This window comes from Mytilus californianus, unplaced genomic scaffold, assembly GCF_021869535.1.
Source record: "Mytilus californianus isolate M0D057914Y unplaced genomic scaffold, xbMytCali1.0.p SCAF_5, whole genome shotgun sequence".
NCBI classification, from domain to species: domain Eukaryota; kingdom Metazoa; phylum Mollusca; class Bivalvia; order Mytilida; family Mytilidae; genus Mytilus; species Mytilus californianus.
The window spans coordinates 52,464,655-52,483,176 of record NW_026262701.1 but is presented as its reverse complement, the minus strand read 5'-3'; the positions used below and the strand labels follow the sequence as shown (position 1 = coordinate 52,483,176).

The window sequence follows — 18,522 nt, the reverse complement described above, 5'->3', positions numbered from 1 at the left end:
AAGATGTGGTATGAGTGCCAATGAGACAACTCTCCATCCAAGTCACAATTTGTAAAAGTAAACCATTATAGGTCAAAGTTCGGCCTTCAAAACGGAGCTTTTTCTCTCACTGTCCGTCAATGGATGAACGAATGAGTAAATATATTGTAAACATAGCGTACCGGTATAGTGTAGTAAAGCATACTATCCTTACTCTTTTGATAAATTGATATGGTAACACAATCATTCCACATCTTCTAATTTTTACATCATTACAGTAGTATAGAAAACAAACAAACATTTGTGAGATGTATTTCTATTTGTATCCATCTGATGACTTAAGCCTTTTTCAACTGATTTTTATAGTTCGTTCTTATGTTGTACTGTTACACCAATTTCCTAGGTTAGGGGGAGGGTTGGGATCCCGCTAAGATGTTTAACCCCGCCACATTCTGTATATATTTACCTATCCCAAGCCAGGAGCCTGTATTTCAGTGGTTGTCGTTTGTTGCTGTGTTACATATTTGTTTTTCGTTCATTTTTTTGTACATAAATTAGGCCGTTAGTTTCCTCGTTTGAATTGTTTTACACTTGTCATTTCGGGACCTTTTATAGCTGACTATGTTGTATGAGCTTTGTTCATTGTTGAAGGCCGTACGGCGACCTATAGTTGTTAATTTCTGTGCCATTTGATCTCTTGTGACGAGCTGTCTCATTGGCAATCACCCACATCTTCTTTTTTATATCATAAGGAATTAATGTAAGTACATGATATAAAGTATTTATTTCCATTTAAACTTAGTTCGAAGATAAGATCAATAAGGTATACATAAAGCATTCAAAAATGTCTACTCCCTATTTCGAAAAGTTCCCGTTTGAAATATATTTTAACACATGTTTGTATTGCAATAACATCTTTATAACATCTTTTTGACTCAAATATTTAATATCTTCCGATGGGCAATGTCCAGATCCGTGCTAACGTAGCATTTCATAAATGTGTGGTTTCAAAACAAAACAAAACCGGGTCCTATACTGAGACAAAACAGGGTCCTTGTGTAATAAACAACATTGACGAAACAGGGTCCTTTCATTTTGACATGACCCATTTTTTTCGTTCCATGCACAGCAATGCAAATATTGAGGTGCTCAAAGTGACTAGCCATGCAATCTCTGTGTTAATATCTTTCTTTCCGTACTTTTCTTTCCGTACAATGTGCACAATTTAAAAAGAAATTAAACAAGTTCGTAGCAAAGTTCACTCAATTCACCATTTTCACGTGCCTTTTTACTTATTTCTCCATTAATCTAGAACGGTTGTAGAAAATATTACATCACACAATCGAAAATAGTTATATGTGTATGTTTATTCTTCAATGTCATTAAAAAACAAATAAACAAACAGAAATTCTACCTTTTCTCTGTCTGTTGATTGTCCGTCACCGTACCGGACATTAGATACTATCGAGTCCAAACATTTTTTGCCGGGGTAGTTTAGACACAGTGTGGTTGCATCAAAGTAAAATACATAATTATAATATACACAGCACAGTAATAGAGAGACAAATTAGTAGAAATATAAACAAAATTAAATTTCAAAATGCTCTTCAAGTCCTTTTAGAGGACTAAGAGTATTTTGAATAGGGCTAGGTGTGATTGCCAAGGAGAAACTTTCCACCAGAGAACAATTCAAAGGCCGTTTTTCTTTTTTCTTTATATTTTTTGTCCATTGTTCTCTATTTTTTTAGTTTTAGCACCTCATTATTCTCTTTTCTTAATTTTTTTGTCGATTTTTCTTCATTCTTTATATTCGTACATTCTTATTCCCCATTCTGCAAACCCATATCAAAAACCCTCTCACATGTCTTGCATTTTTTATGGTAAGTATTTGTTTCAGGAATTTTTGATAACTTTTTTTATTTTTTATTATGAAAGATCTTTTAGTTGTTTAAAAGAATCATAGTGTAATGAGAAAAATTACATACATACAAATTTGTTCCACTTATTATATAATCTGTGTTTTGAATATATTTTTAATGGGATTACGATTACGTGCATAATGTCTTCCTCATTTTTTTTATATCTTTATATATACAAGTTGAAACAAAAATGTCTTGGACAGTTTTAGTATTATATATTTATTTTTTATCATATGTCATAGATTGATTTGTTCACAGATTCATATAGGGTCAAACTCTAAATCAAGTTGAAGTTTTTATGACGCATTTGCAATATTTATAATGGGGCTGATTTAATGGGTCACATTTAACAGATTTATATACTTAAATTTAATGACCATGTACTCGAATAAACATAAAACAAATATAATTGAAAAGTGAATGAATGAAATTTATATAGTCACAGAGAAAATTGATATTTACAATTATAGATTTATTTATATACAGTTCTAAAATTGTAGAACCCGAATTGTACTGAGCTTAAAGGTTTGCATTTATTCAAAAGCCGCTTCCGTCGTTAAATTAAAGATTAGTACAAAAAAATACGCAATTCCGACATCAGATTTCATTTTCATTGTAATTTATATTAACCACATTGTAATTTATAACCATTTAACTTTCAAACATATTTCATTTTTGGACAATTAAACAAAACAGAAGTAATTTTCACGGAAAGAAATCAATATCATTGATGTACTGAAAATTAGAGTCCAAGCGCGAATGAAGGGAGACAAACCTTATAAATCTGCACAAACTATTTTATGTCAAAATCGGAAGATTTACCTGGCACTGAACAGTACTGAAAATTCCCAGACAACTATTTTATCGATGTACTGATTTGTACGAAAACGTTCTTGACGCTACTGGATCGAATGCAATACGTTTTCTCTTAATTACCTGAGTCAGTACTGAACTGTACTGGATTTCCCGCGCGGATCAGGGTACTGAACACGTACTGAATAACTGAAAAAGATCTTGACATTTTTCCTTGCGGTTAATTCAGGCAATTAAGAGTTGTTCAGTTTAAAATGACCGTTTCAGTAATAAAAACAGTTACTAGTGAGGGTGGGGGTACCTGGTTTTATCTTTAGTCTGAACTGTTTAATATGGTCGAAAACGATTGTATATAATATTAGTACTGTTTAATTTTGAAAGTGATTTAAAACCAGTAAAAAATGTCAAGTCGGCATGTAAGAGAATTTAATAAGAACCATAATTAAGATTTCTAACCTTCAAAAACAAGTTATTCGAAGTTCATGAATATTCATAATGAATCTCATGAAAAGGGTTTAAAATGAAACTGAAAATAGCTTAATTATATATAATTTCTGCAACTATTTGTTACATGATCATTAACAGTCAATACATAAATGCTGGACACCATACAAATATTTGTTATTTTACGCATCAAAGAAGGCTTAATAATTTAATTGTTCTCAAATAGTACGTTTTAAAGGGAGGTAAATCATATTTTTTAAAGATTTTTAATAAAAAAAAATTTCCTCATTTCCAAGCTTTTTATTTCTTAAGATACCAAAATAGTCATCTGATCTGTTTTAACGATTGTGTCTTATTCTTTATTTTGATATTTTAACTGATTCCCATGCAGTTTTATGCATGCAGTGCTAATAAATTCATTTAAAATACCAGGCTCAAACATTTGTAAGTCAGACGAGCGTTTTAAAAACCAAAGACTCATCAGTGAAGGAGGAGCAAAATATACCAATGGGACATTTAAATTCATAAATCAAAAATCTTATGAACTGAAATCGCCATGGTGATAAAAGAAAATGACCAAAAAGACAAACAACAGTATACAAAACTCAACAGAGAAAACTAAAGACTGAGCAACACGAACCGGCCAAAAACTTGGATTGATCTCAGTAATGTGCTCAAGAAGGGTAAGCAGATCCTGCTTCACATTTGGCACCCATCGTGTTGTTCATATGACGCTCGAATAAAAAAAGGCAAAATAAAGTATGAAGTTGAAGAGCATTGAGGACCAAAAATTCCAAAAGATTTTCCAAATACAGGTAGTTGTTAGTCTATTCCTGGGGAAGAAAATCCTTTATGTTCTTATTCAATACTTCAAACGAACATAAAGCATTTACAAAGTAAAAACTCAACACAGTTTTTGGTTATCAGCTCGCCCCGACAGCACAGAAAGCTTATTTTTATTATAAACAATAAACAAATGTCCAATTTGCTGTCATCGACCGCTGCCATCACATATAAACACAATCTACAATAGAAAAATGTTCTATAAGTTGAAGAAAAAATCATTTCGATTTACATACATGTATTTTATCAACTATTTTCTACATAACATACTGATTCACATTCCTATGAAGTCTTAATAAAAGGGGTGGGTGGGTGGGAAAACGAACCTTTCTGTCGGATAGGCGAACCTCGAATGACAATTCTAGATATCTTATTATAATTTTAGCGCTAAAATTCTAGCATGAAGTTATCATGATTGATATAACTTAAACCGGTAATAACTTACTGATGGTCCAATCAAATTAAACATAAACATGTTTTGATTTAAACACACGTGTTAAAAGTAAACAAATACACGTGTTCCCGAGTAACCTTTATAAATACATTTATGTTCTTATTCAATACTTCAAACGAACATAAAGCATTTACAAAGTAAAAACTCAACACAGTTTTTGGTTATCAGCTCGCCCCGACAGCACAGAAAGCTTCGATTGATAAAGAAAGGGACATGAAGAAAAAGGGGGGACAAACAATATAAATTACAATCCTAAATTCTTAGATACTGACAATCTGTTGAGTATACTCTCTTTAACATAACCATCTTTGGCTTTATCACTTTTCCATCTCCCGTGTTTCTTAAACAACCGGTCATCTATTCCAGCTTCTGCCGCGGCAGTAGCTCCTCCTGACCTCAAACTATGTAAGCCAAACTGTTTTTTATCAAGACCTAAACTGTCAAGTGCAGATAACAATAACTCTCTGGCTCTGGTGTAAGAAATATGACTACTCTTTCTAAGTTTGTATATATTCAAAGATTTACAATAACAAATAGATCTAAAAATAAAATCATTCGATTCTTCAGGAATGTTAGCTAACTTTAGATAACGCTGAAGTACATCTACCGGGCATGTAATATTCCCTGTTTTTGAAATGACAACATCTTTCCCTTCCCTATATACATCAGTTTTACTCTTGACTAAATGAAGTGTAAGGTAAGTAGGGGAAAACTGTATATCAGACCTTCTCAAGTTAGCTAACTCGGAGAATCTTAAAAAGCCAGCATAGGCTAATAAACACATACATGCTATTCTTACATCTTTTAAATTACAAGTATTATTAGCATATTTACATACAATATTTTTCAAAATATGCGGTGTGATAGGTTCTTTTTTGACAACTGAATGACCTATTTTTCTATGAGCCCCTTCAAGAACAGATGCAACTAGATTATTTTCACTGGGATCAGCAACGCCAGCTAATTTATGTGCCCATTTTATGGCGTAAAAAGCATCATTTAATTTTGAAACCGATTTTGCAGTTTCAGACAAATGAATTAAATATAAAGAAATATGTAAATGAGATGCTGGCAATGGTGAAAAAGAATATTGACTAGTCCACTTACACCATGAATTGAAGGCATATCTATATTTCTTCTGAGTACTCGCAGCCTTGGACGAAAGAAGGAATTCTGGTAACTGTTTGAACAAACTGCTGAGATCATTATTAGAGGCAACTTGTGAATTAAAGTCTGACCAATGTCCTACTGAAAAAATATCTGAAAAACGTAAAATTGCAATAACATTTTATATACATATACAGAGGACGAATTATTAGCATATTTCAGATTTCTATACACAGTAAAATATAATATATATTCAAATATTTCAACGCCAGCTACAATATCTTTATAGATACTAGGGCCATAAACTGTAAAACAAATTACCATGCCTGCTAAAATATCATTATAGATACTAGGGCCATGTCAAATAAAAAACCAAGCCTGCTACAATATCATTACCGATACTAGGGCCATGTCAACATAAACACCCATGCCTGCTACAATATACATATACTAGGGCCATGTCACAAACAGACCATGACTGCTACAATATATCTATATATATATTAGGGCCATGTCACAAACAGACCATGCCTGCTAAAATATATCTATATATATTAGGGCCATGTCTAAGATGCATCTAGCAAAACAGCCAAAACTGGCGAACCAAACGGTTCAATTCCGAATATCGTATTCTTATTCGAACCTTGCTTATAAATACCATCAGTATTTTTAAACACAATAACATCTTTTACGTAATCTTGATAAATCAGATGTTTATCGAATATCAAAGGCCAGAATGCAGCAGAAATCCACTTAGGCACAACTAACGTGCCTCGAGCTTTACAAGCTATAATGTGTTTAATCGATCGTATCACAAGATTAATTGGTGGAACTAGCCAATTATTTTCATTGGTCCAAACTTGAGAAAATGCATCAACTGCTTCAGAATCAGGTTGCCAAAATAAGGAGTTAAATCTCATAACTTTTCTATTTTCGACACTTGCAAACCTGTCAATCGAATAAGGACCCCACATATCATTTAAAAAATTGAAAAATATATGTGTGACTCCCCAGTCCTCGAAATCAACCATTTTGCTGATATAATCAGCCTTTTCATTTTCTTTTCTGGGAATCCATTGAATGTCAATTGATATTCCTTTTTGAATGCAAAATGAAAAAATAGATTTTGCTATAACATGAAGATTTTCTTTCATACTTCCCGAATTAACAATTTTGACACAATTTTGATTGTCAGTAAACCACTTTATAGTTTTTCCTGTGAAACTATTCTTAAAAGAAAAAAGGGCCAACTCTATAGCTTTCAGCTCTCTCCATGTGGAGCTTTGTACCGTTTCACTACATGTCCACATCTTATGGAAAATCTTATTTTCTAATTCAACGGTGTATGCACCAGCGGCAATATTACTAGCATCTGAGTATATGACAACAGAAGATTTACTGTAATGACATAAATTACGATAGTTAATCATGGTGACATTTTCTAACCAGAACTTTAACTCTGATAAAACCTCGACGGGTTTGTACCCTGTAATGGGAATATCCCACCCAATTCTACTTTCAATTTCCATGTAACAGAACTTTGACATAATTCTAGCCACATTTCCGATTACGGGAGTCATAGAAATAATTCTACCTACAACCTGAGCTAAAGATCTAGCTGTAACATAGGGAAATTTAGCCAAAATTACATTCAATGAGAAAATCAAATCGTCAACTCGACGTTGAGTAATAGATAATTTGTATTCTTTCGAGTTCCAAACTATTCCCAACCATTCTAACTCGGTAACAGGTTTAAAAACAGACTTCTCCTCGTTAATAAGGAAACCAGCATCAATCAAAGACCTTTTTACGAAGGACGATTGCTCATTACATGTATTTTCATCTGGACTCATGCCAAATCCATCATCTAAATACAAAACAACTTTTATACCGTTTCCACGCCAAAATTTTACTAGTGGCCTCAAACATTTAGTAAAAATGTACGGACCGGTAGTAATTCCGAAAGCTAAAACAGTATAGCAATAAAATTGACCTTCCCACTGAAAACCTAAGAAAGTCTGTTGCTGTGAGCATATGTCTAAGTGAAAATAACCAGATTTTAAATCAAACTTAAACAGATACATATCTTTGTCAAAATATTGTATAGCTAACTTCCAATCCTCAAATATTATTTTTTCGCGCTTTATGTGTTTATTCAATTGACTCATATCTAAAATAAGTCGTTTCTTACCAGACTTTTGAGTAGCAACACTCAATGGATTTACCACATATGGTTGAAAAGGCACTTTAATTACGCAACCTATTTGAACTAAATCTTCAATTGACTTTGTGACAAATTCAGTATTCTGCCGTGCTGATCTATTATTTCTGTGGTACATTTTAAAAGGTGTATCTATAAATGGAATAACATAACCATTTTTTATTGTATCAAGCACAAAAGGACAAGCACCTATATTTTCCCAATACTTTACATGACAAGCTAATCTACCTTTCACCCCTTTAAATTTATCATATGACTGACAATTTTCAAAATATTGAACTTGATCTAAAAAAGATTCTATATAATCGTTATCAACAAAACATGTAGAAAATTGGTCATTAATAGTGTCTAAATACTTATCATTCACAATGACTGGAGAGTGACGTTCAGGCCCTACTTTACTACTTCTGGTAGGTTGTGGAGTTGCTGTTGGATGACCTGAGACTGGCGAGAAGAGGACAGTTTTTTCTCCAGTGGCCTTGTTGCTTGCAGTAGTGGCACGTGTCGATTGAGCAAGGCTCACGCCTTGCGAAGCTCCCACGAAAGGGCTGTTGCTGATTACGTTGATAATGCTGAGCGTAAGCAGGGTTACCATAAGATTCCGCAGGTTGTTGACGAGGCGGTTTTTTTGGGTAAGGTTGCTGGCGAGATTTTGACTTCTCCTTGGAGGTACGGATAGCTCTGGTCTCAGCTTGTCGTATCTTTCTCTCATCTTCAGAATCTGAAGCCACGGCATTGGATTCGTATTCCCTAACGGTTCCCCAACCAGCAGGGGAAGCATCAGCTGTGCGTATTTTCTTATTACGGCTTTTGATCTTATCAGTTATGTCAAGAACTAATCTATAGGCTTGAGTATTGGAGTTAGGGATGAATTTTGAAAGTTTATTAACAGTGTCTAATAATTCCTCGTTAAAGGTGTACTGAATTCTGTTTCCTTCCCCCTTAAATTTTAGAGTGACGTCCTCCTTAATTTTTCTCTTAAGGCAATCTTGTTCTTGTATGAGTTCAGATTTCAACTCACCTAACTTGCTGTCTAAAATTGTCTTAAAAAGCTCTACAGTATCTACCAAATCAGACGACTTATCAGCTGCTTTATGAATATTAGGTGGCGGTAAACTATTATCTCCTTCGAGTAGTATGTCTTCATTCAATTCCAGACGTGGAGAAGATTCGGACATTTTACTAAGTGGCGATTTAAGAAAAAACGAACCTTTCTGTCGGATAGGCGAACCTCGAATGACAATTCTAGATATCTTATTATAATTTTAGCGCTAAAATTCTAGCATGAAGTTATCATGATTGATATAACTTAAACCGGTAATAACTTACTGATGGTCCAATCAAATTAAACATAAACATGTTTTGATTTAAACACACGTGTTAAAAGTAAACAAATACACGTGTTCCCGAGTAACCTTTATAAATACATTTGTATTTCGAACAATTCAAGGTTTCAAACAGTTTATCAAATAGACCATGCCCTTTTGACGAACCAAGTCTAGTTTCATCATGGTATCATCAGCCCAGTAGGCGATCCTTCGCTACAGGCATGAACATATTGTTTCATTTGAATTTGCTGTTATAAAATTTGGAACCATTTTAAATCAAGAATATATTTCACTCAGGGAAAATTTGATTTCTTGTCCGGCATATTTAGGTATTTTTTTGGTTAGATAAGCTCTTCAACGTATGTGTATGTTTGTTTGTTTGTTTTTTTTTTTTAATATTTTGGACCTCGAGCATCACTAATGAAACATTCATTGTCCACTCTGGTGTACCGTTAATGTTAATATTGTCGGAATTCACATCTGGTGCAGTAAAATTGGTATCGTTAATAATAATGTTATTTCATGTCAAGCTTCAGAATTGTTGACACAATTATGATTTAGATCAGTATCTTTAAATATAACGATAAACAACTGCTCATATTTTCAGACGGCGCAGGTGCACTCGACTCCAATCTTAATTGACTAGGATTGTCAGTTTTCCTACCGAAGGTCGGTGGTTCTCTCCGGGCACTCCGGCTTCCTCCACCAATAAAAACTGACCGACACGAAATAGCACAATAGTGTTGAAAGTGGCGTTAAACACCAATTAATCAATCCATCATATTTTCAGCTCTTACAAATTATAGCATTATAAACATACTGGCCTTAGAAGACTCTGAAAACTTAAATAGCACACGGAAATAGTGTGTTCATATCATATTCACCGCATTTTGCCATAATATTTTAAAATAGTTGATCACTAATATCATAAATAGGGTTTTGGATTAATAGTTGGTCTGCATAGGTTGTGACATCGTCATATCGAGAACATTTAGTATTAATACGTGATTTTGTCTTGCTTTGGTGTTGCAGGACATGATTTTGTCTTGATTTGGTGCTGCAGGACATGATTTAGTTCAATGTTTCTAAGATGATTTTGTAATGATTTGGTGCTGCAGGACATGATTTAGTCTTGATTTGGTGCTGCAGGACATGATTTAATTCAATATTTCTGGGATGATTGTGTTTGATTCCATGTAATTCACATAATACAGAAATCCAAACATACATATTTGCCTAACATGCCTAAAGTCGCCATGCAAAACGACATCTCACAAATGACGAAGAATGTACTGCCTTTAAATAATATCGCCTCACCAGTCCAACAACACTGTTTATTCTAGTCCTGACCATAAGCTTGCACATGTTTGCACCTGTTCTTAGTCAGGAACCTGATGTTCAGTGGTTTTCGTTTGTTGATGTGGTTCATAAGTGTTTCTCGTTTATCGTTTTTTATATAGATAATACCGTTGGTTTTCCTGTTCGAATTTTTTTACACTAGTCATTTAGCTTGCTGTTCGATGTGAGCCAAACCTCCTTGTTGAAGGCCGTACTTTGACCTATAATTGTTTACTTTTTACACATTGTGACTTGGATGGATAGTTGTCTCATTGGCACTCATACCACATCTTCTTATTTATATATTTGCATTAAGTCGCCATGCAAAATGACATCTCACTAATGACGGAGAATGTACTGCCTTTACATACTATCGCCTCATCAGTCCAACAACACTGTTTTTTCTAATCCTTACCAAAAGCAAAAACATAGTCTCTAGGAAGTTTAAACGCAAAAAGTAATATACGAATTTATTTCTTAATGAAATAAGATTGAATCAAATTACATATTACACGGCGTATATTCAGAACGCTTGCTTTCCGATTAAATCGACGGTAACGGTTGCTTTTCGATTCCGGAAATCCTTACTTTCCGATTTTGTACAAGAAAATTACAGAGAGGGTAGAAAGGTAGGTTGCTACAATATTAAAACAAATAATGAAGTATCAATTTTCTTGAATGAAATTGAAGTTGACGAAACAAAACAAATATACAGATATTCATGATTTATTGTTTCTTACAATGATAACTGAATGTGATTTCGTTTACAACAGAAATGCGTTGTCTTGTAAAACAGACTTTACAGCCAAACATATATATCCAAGTTTTAAAACTCTCATCCACATTTACTTAACTTTCTTAACATGTTTCATTGTAGAAAATCTTTTCATTACGTAATGTTTCAAGACTACTGACACAGCTGTGTTATCTAAAGCGAGTGAGGGCTTCAAACCTATATGATAGGGGTGTCATATTTTCATATGATTTTTTCGACCTCAACATATATCATGGAGCTAGAAATAGTGATTTACTACTCGTTGATAGTAAGTTCCCCCTTCACTGAGATGTTTTGCATCGAATAACGTCGCATACCAAAATATGTCCAAAGGACAATACCTATCTTTTCTTTTAGCATGATTGTGGTTGTTGTTAACCTTCTTATATGTTTTTGGTATAGATACCCAAAATTTGCTAAAATCTGATAAAATTTCTGAATTATATCCCATGGTTTATAAATACTAGGTAATCTCTTCATAAAATACGCAAGTACACACATTGGGCCGTGATACTGTGATTGAACCATTACAGGTTGATTTTTTTTCAGAGCTTTGGTCAGATAACAATTATTTGATGTATTAATCCATTAATCTTTTGCGGGTGTTGTTATGTTTAATATATTTTTCATGTACTCTTTTGTGGATGTAGTCATAGTTCTATATTTTCCCGTTTATTGTGTTGTGTTTTTTCTTTCTTTAAAAAGTTATCATTAAAATGTAGTATTTTAAACACACAAGTACCAGAAATTATTTACCCTTTTGGAACACATGACTTGTTTTTATAATTTGTTTTTGTTTGAGGTTATTTTGGGGATTTTGTTTTATTGCTTTATTTTTGTGTTTCATATAAAATTTGGTTTGTGTTGTAGATTTTATTTTTCTACCAAGAGAAATTATCATACACAAAGTATGATAAAAAAATAAATAACCTAAACGTAATGGGTGCCGATTTGAACATTTTAATCTTTACTATGCATTTTATTAGAGTGAAATATCCCATTGCCGATTAAGCCAGGCGCAAATTAGACTTGTTAGCTCTGCTGTGTCGTAGTGTGTTAAAAATTAAAAAATCGAAAACAAAAACAAATTTTATAATCTGCATGTGTTTCAATGACCAGCAAATAGTTCCATCTGAAAGAAGTCGTTTCCTGAAAATCGGAAAGCAATCGTTTCCCAGAATGAAGGTAAACAATCTGAAAGACAGCGTTTCCTAAGATCTTTTTCAACGGGCATTTATGGTAAGATTAAATGAATTTCGAGAAACGGAACAGTATTAATGATAGGAAAGTCAATAGAGGATTTGAAACCCGAGTTAATTTTAAATATTTTAAACAGTTTCATTTAAAAAAAAATACATTCTTGTATTCAATTGTTTACAGTGTTGCGTTTGTGGTCCCGTTTACGACCTGAATAAACATTTATATGGAGTACATTTATATGCAGTACATTTTATCAAGAAAAATATTCCGTGAGATACAAGAGAGAACACCATTTACCATCTGATTTAAGTATCATTCATCCTCATTTCGTGTCTCCTGCTTCTTCGTCAACAAAAATCTGAAAAAAAGCGTTACGCGTATCGGAAAGCAAGCGTTATCGTCGATTGGATCGGTGTGTGTATTATAAATTGCTAAGACGTTGAATGACGCCATACTCGTGTTCAGCTGTTGAATCATAGCTAATTTCTATTATATTATTATTACAAAAACATTTCATGAGCAAGAAAATATCTATTCAGTCTTTTATCACATTGTACATAATATGCCACCGATGCGATGACGACGGCGGGATAGTTATAGGCATCAATGAAACTAGGAGGTTCACATTGATGTGTTTAACAAAAAGTGTATTCCTTCTCGTTACGTGTACTAGGTTTTTTATTGTCCGTCAGAAACTCGACTCTACGTAAAATACCGCCTAAAATTTTTACTTAGTTCACTGTCAATAATTGAAAAGGACATACCGATCGAGAATTTTGTTGTCGTCATGTATTTTGTTTAGCTTTTTTTGCTTATAAAAAAATTTGCACCAGGAAAATAAATTCAAATTCGAACGATGACAGTAAAAATATAAGATGTGATATGATTGCTATATATATACCGTACAGTAAGCTATAAAACTAACCGGCATGACAAAATGAGATCAATTCAAAAAGAAAAACAAAAGGAAAGACAGCATGCAACTGCAACCACTAAACTACAGGATCCTCATTATTGACAGACACAAAAAGAATGTGGCGAGGTTAAACTTGTTTTAGAGCGCCTAATCTTTCCCTTACCAGAGACAGTGGTGTAATAGCACAACGCAAGACCAAAAGTAAAATCTAGTTGAAAATGTCTTTGGTCATTCAAACGGTATTATGTACAGAAACAACTTATGAAATATATAAAAGACACAAATTACCGATACAATAGTCACCGCAGTGAATAAAAATTAGTCCAAAATCAATGAAAACTGATAGAATATAATCATCCGTTCTCAGATGTAAATATTATTAATAAGAACACATTCCAAGAATTAATCGTGAAAACTTCACAGTTAAAGAATCCTGTGGTTGCAGTTGTATGCTGTCTATTATTTTGTTTTTCGTTTATTGTTTTGTGCATAAATCAGGCAGTTGATTTTCTCATTTGAATTGATTCACGTTTTGTCATGTCGGGTTTTTGTAATACATGTAGCTAACTATACAATTTGGGTTTTGCTCATTGTTAAGATCAGTTCGGTAACCTATACATGCTATAGCTGCTTACATCAACGTCATTTTGTATCTGCTAGATATTTGCCTCATTGGCAATTCTTCCACGTCTTATGTTTATACTTTGCAATGTCAAAAATATAAGTATGGATAAAATGTACTCCTATCATGTATCCAAGGACAATAGATGTTCAGTTTTACTTAGGAATACATATTAAGTTATGTTTTATTTATTTTTTAAAATAAATGTAACATTTGAGTGTTTTCGTCACTATCACTATCCCACCTGTATATCTATCACAGGTTTATTTGATTCTTTTGCACACTAGTTTGTTCTGATGTCTCATCATCGTCTTTATCACATTCATCGCTTTCACTATCCGTTTCACTAGTATCGTCGTCATTTTCGTTTTCCTCGGTTGGCTCATCGGTTGGCGCATCGGTTGGCTCATCGGTTGGATCAGAGGGTATAAGGCCTCCTGTACATAGAAGTATATTAAGATTAAGAAAACAGAAATGCAGTTTGCAAATAGTAAAATAAATACCTTCGTCTACATTACAAGATAAAGATAATAGATTAATAAATGTATGACTGTTAAATTATCATTGACAAATACTACATGCATATTTGCCTGTCCCAAGTCGGAGCCTGTCGTTCATTGATTGCCTTGGTTAATTTATGTCATTTTTCTTTTCCATATATTGTTTTGTTATAAATAAGACCGTGTTGTTAATTGAATTGTTTCATATGTTTCATGTCGGGTTCTTTTTTTAACGACTATACGGTACTGGGTTTTCTCATTGTTGAAGGCCGTACGGTTGCATATAAATGCTAACATCCACTTCATTTGAACTTTGGTGGATATATATATATATATGACACTAACATGAAAATAATGTAAAGCATTTATATAATCCGTCACGTGTTTGAAATTTGAAAGTTCGGGGTCTTTATGGCTTGCTATGCAGTATGGGTTTTTCTCATTGGTGAAGACCGTACGGTGACATAAAGGACTTTCCAGAAACTCACATCCGAAAGCCTGAATCTGATTTATTTTATAATTTATGATTGAATACGTATTTTTACCTTTGTTTGCGCTGCAGTGTAGAGTAACGATGAGAAGAAAAATCGAAAATCATGTATTAATCTAGTTTACAAACATTTCCAGTTTTGTAATCGAATTTGTTAACGAGTATATTGGAAGAAAAAAAAAACCTTTTTATTATCTATTTATTTAAACTAAATATTATCTTTAAATCAACGGGGGTTTAAAACCTCTAATAGTTTACTCTTCATGATTTCCTGGAAAGGGCTATAGTTGATAACTTCTATGCGACTGTCATACAAGTGAGAGGTTTAGGTAGCTATAAAACCAGGAACTTTAAATATACAATTATCCAACAGGTTCATATTAAATAATGTTAAAGGACAAATAGGAAAACGGTCAAAATTTGTTGATAAATAAAACTGACATGTTTTAAATATGAATAGTTGTTAACTGACAACATCTACCCAACTGTATAAGCGTTCGACAGAAATGTCGAAACATCGGCATGGAATCCCAAAGTCCATCATCACCGTAGGCATGTATTGTGTCTCATAAGTCAACTTTGATTCACTTTAGTAGTATTCATTGTATTTTATTTCTGTGCGATGTTTATCATATTATAGTAATTATTTTATATTTTTTTAAACAAATGTGTAACACTTTAATAAAATGAATAATTAGTATTGCATCAATACTTTTGAATAGCTTGGTATATTTGAACCAAAAGAATTATTAAAACTGTTTTACTGGTTATCGGATTCTCACCGATTTAACTCTCCTTTTTAAATTCCCAAAATCATCTTATCGCGTCTCCACATTTTTTATACTCACATTAAATGTTTTTATGTGTGAAATATATTTTATCCAACGCAATCATAGGTTTGATCGTTGTTTTCAATTTAGACTTGTAAATATATATATATATACATAAGTACGTTTTTTATACGTGTGCATGCAAAACAAATTTCTTGGTAGAGGGGTCTAAATACAGCACAAACAACATTTTCCAAAAGACCAAATGAGTGAAGAAGTATATTTTAACAAAACGCATTTGACTAGCAGGTCGAACAACTGATGTTCCTAAACCCTGCTGACTGCCATTGGCGATTGCCAAATAAACGGATCACAAGATATAAAAAATAGATCTTATTATTAATTTATTACCAAACAGAAAACAATATTTGCGGAAAAGATGGTTTACCGCAAACAAGAGGTGCAAAAATTTGTACACCATATCCGGATTTCGACAATTAATGTCTCTTCAGTGATGTTAGGAATCGAAACGGTATTTGGAAGGCCATATAATTTACCTTAATTTAGGATAGACTCTTAAATTTTGAAAGAGTCAAAATAGGATCATATAAACCCGAAGGCAAATATAATACAAGCCCAAACGAAAAAATATAAACAAGTCTAAATTGAAAACAACGTTCAAACCTATGATTGCGTTGGATAAAAACCGCAATTTTTATACGTGTGCATGCAAAACAAATTTCTTGGTAGAGGGGTCTAAATACATCACAAACAACATTTTCCAAAAGACCAAATGAGTGAAAAAGTATATTTTAACATATATATATATATGTATATATATAAGTACGTTTAAACCATTGACGACTCTACAACAGATTTTATCCTTCGGATCACAAGCAGTGATGGTGATACAAGGCTGAAAATACATTCTGTATATATAATTCGTGCATGAATTCGAATCCCGGCAAGGGAAGAACAAATAATTTGCTTCCGAAATTTACAGATCTAACATTGTTGGGCTGTTGTTTAGACGAATTATAATTATATATATATATATATATATATATATAGAGAGAGAGAGAGAGAGAGAGAGAGAGAGAGAGAAAGAGAAAGAGAGAGAGATTATACTACTGTATCGAGTGTGATACGATATTTATCCACTCGAGACAGTTAAATTTTAAATATTTAAAATTAAACTGTCGAGAGTGGATAAATATCGTATTGAACAAGATTTGGTGGTGGAATTTGCTTCTCTTATGATTTTTTATACGATATGCAGACACATTCAATCCTTCCTTTCAAATGATATGCAAAAAGGATGTGTTCTTTCTATGTGACGTCATCAGGCATGGTCGCTTTTTTTCAAGACGTTACAATAAGAAATTCAAAGGAAAGCAAGAAAATTTCACGTCATTGTCGAATTTTCACCAATGAAGAACTGAGATCAAACGAACCACACGTTGATTAAATAAAAAATATTCAACAGGTCACGAAAAGGATAAATTGTGTAAGAATTAGAGAAACATATATATAATACTACAGCACAATCTGTATACATACCTGCAACAATGTAAACTATAAATACAGTCAGAATCACTATAACAGCCAACTTCCCCATTGTGAAAGATTTGCTGTTCACACTATAAGTCTTCGAAAGTCCTCGTGCAAATGTTACCTGAAAATACTTGTCCTTTTATAACTCATTAGAGATATGTGTATAATTAATTAAACAAAAAATATATTATATGTATGTACATAATTAATTTCTATAATTTATTACATTAACTTTGCATGTAATACAATCTATTCAGTTCTGTTGCCCTTTGGTCTTATCTTGGTGTATATATTTCTTCTAATTGGCAATTATACCACATCTTATCTAAATATTCCTAAATAAATTTTATTATTTTATATTATAAAATTATCAGATTGAGATAGAAAATGCCATCTTGATGTAACATGAGAAATATTTAGCACTTTTCAAATATGAATTCTAAACAGGTTTTGAATATAAGTTCTTCACTATGTATTTTAGGTAAAATGAAATTTAAGCAAAATTGAACAACCTTCGCATATGTATATGCACATAATGATGACTTGAGTACAGAAATAAAGTCATCCCGACCTCTTCAGTCCGATCAAAAACCCTGATTGTGAGATAGTTTTTGTAATAAAGTCACGTCCGGACTGCAGACATGTGTTACAAAGGTGCCATGTAGTTTCTAAGAGAACTATTGGAATACTTGTGGTATTCCGTCTCCTTTTGCAACACAAAATGTCTGACTCTAAAGATAATGCATTTGTTTTTTATATAGGTTGGACCGTCTGTTTTTCTGTTCGAATTGTTTTACACTTAAGTCAAATTGGGGCCTTTTTTAGCTTGCTGTTCGGTGTGAGCCAATGCTCTGTGTTGAAGGCCGTACTTTGACCTATAATTGTTTACTTTTTACACATTGGACTTGGATGGAGAATAGTCTCATTGACACTCATACCACATCTTCTTATTTTTTTCTATACACCAATTCAATACCTTAATTGCAGAGCCAGAATCAAGTAATTCAATTGATATCTTAATCTTCTGCTTATCAAAATGTTTTTTGATAATCCTCGTCCTATAATGGTATTTCTTACAAAACAGATTTCAAAATAAGAATATAAGTTATATCTAAATCTGATAATAAAACTACATGTATCACAATGATGTTATAATTAGAACTTCAAAATGCTGTCATATACGTTTTGAGATGTTTTCCCTGAGGCCCAATTAATTAGCTGCAATATTATTTATTGCAATGAAGGTATA

The 18,522-nt window shown here is 32.8% G+C and overlaps 1 protein-coding gene and 1 long non-coding RNA gene across 3 annotated transcripts; both read right to left on the bottom strand.

Moving 5' to 3' along the window:
• Nucleotides 1-4,008: 4,008 nt before the first annotated feature.
• Nucleotides 4,009-9,207, bottom strand: LOC127702490 (integrase/recombinase xerD homolog). 2 transcript variants are annotated; one of them, XR_007982446.1, is made up of 2 exons: nt 5,560-9,207; nt 4,009-4,179 (listed from the first exon to the last, which is right to left on the bottom strand). XR_007982446.1 is itself a non-coding variant. In XM_052206702.1 (2 exons), exons 1-2 carry the CDS (start codon nt 8,559-8,561, stop codon nt 4,697-4,699), a joined length of 1,446 nt encoding a protein of 481 aa, XP_052062662.1. In that variant the 5' UTR covers nt 8,562-9,207; the 3' UTR covers nt 4,189-4,696. The 2 variants fall into 2 exon arrangements, 1 of the variants encoding a protein (XP_052062662.1); XM_052206702.1 differs by lacking the exon at nt 4,009-4,179 and having other exon boundaries at nt 4,189-5,721; nt 8,141-9,207.
• A 4,924-nt stretch (nt 9,208-14,131) lies between these two features.
• LOC127702500 (uncharacterized) lies at nt 14,132-17,449 on the bottom strand. The gene is made up of 2 exons (XR_007982451.1): nt 17,280-17,449; nt 14,132-14,396 (listed from the first exon to the last, which is right to left on the bottom strand). It is a non-coding gene; the product is annotated as an uncharacterized LOC127702500 (long non-coding RNA).
• Nucleotides 17,450-18,522: the final 1,073 nt, after the last annotated feature.

Coding starts and splice junctions, on each gene's coding strand:
- LOC127702490 (XM_052206702.1), bottom strand. CDS start 8,561: ATGCTTCCCCTGCTGGTTGGGGAACCGTTAGGGAATACGAATCCAATG. Junction 5,722..8,140: donor CTCTCCAGTCATTGTGAATG/ATAAGTATTTAG, acceptor TTGCAATTTTAC/GTTTTTCAGATATTTTTTCA.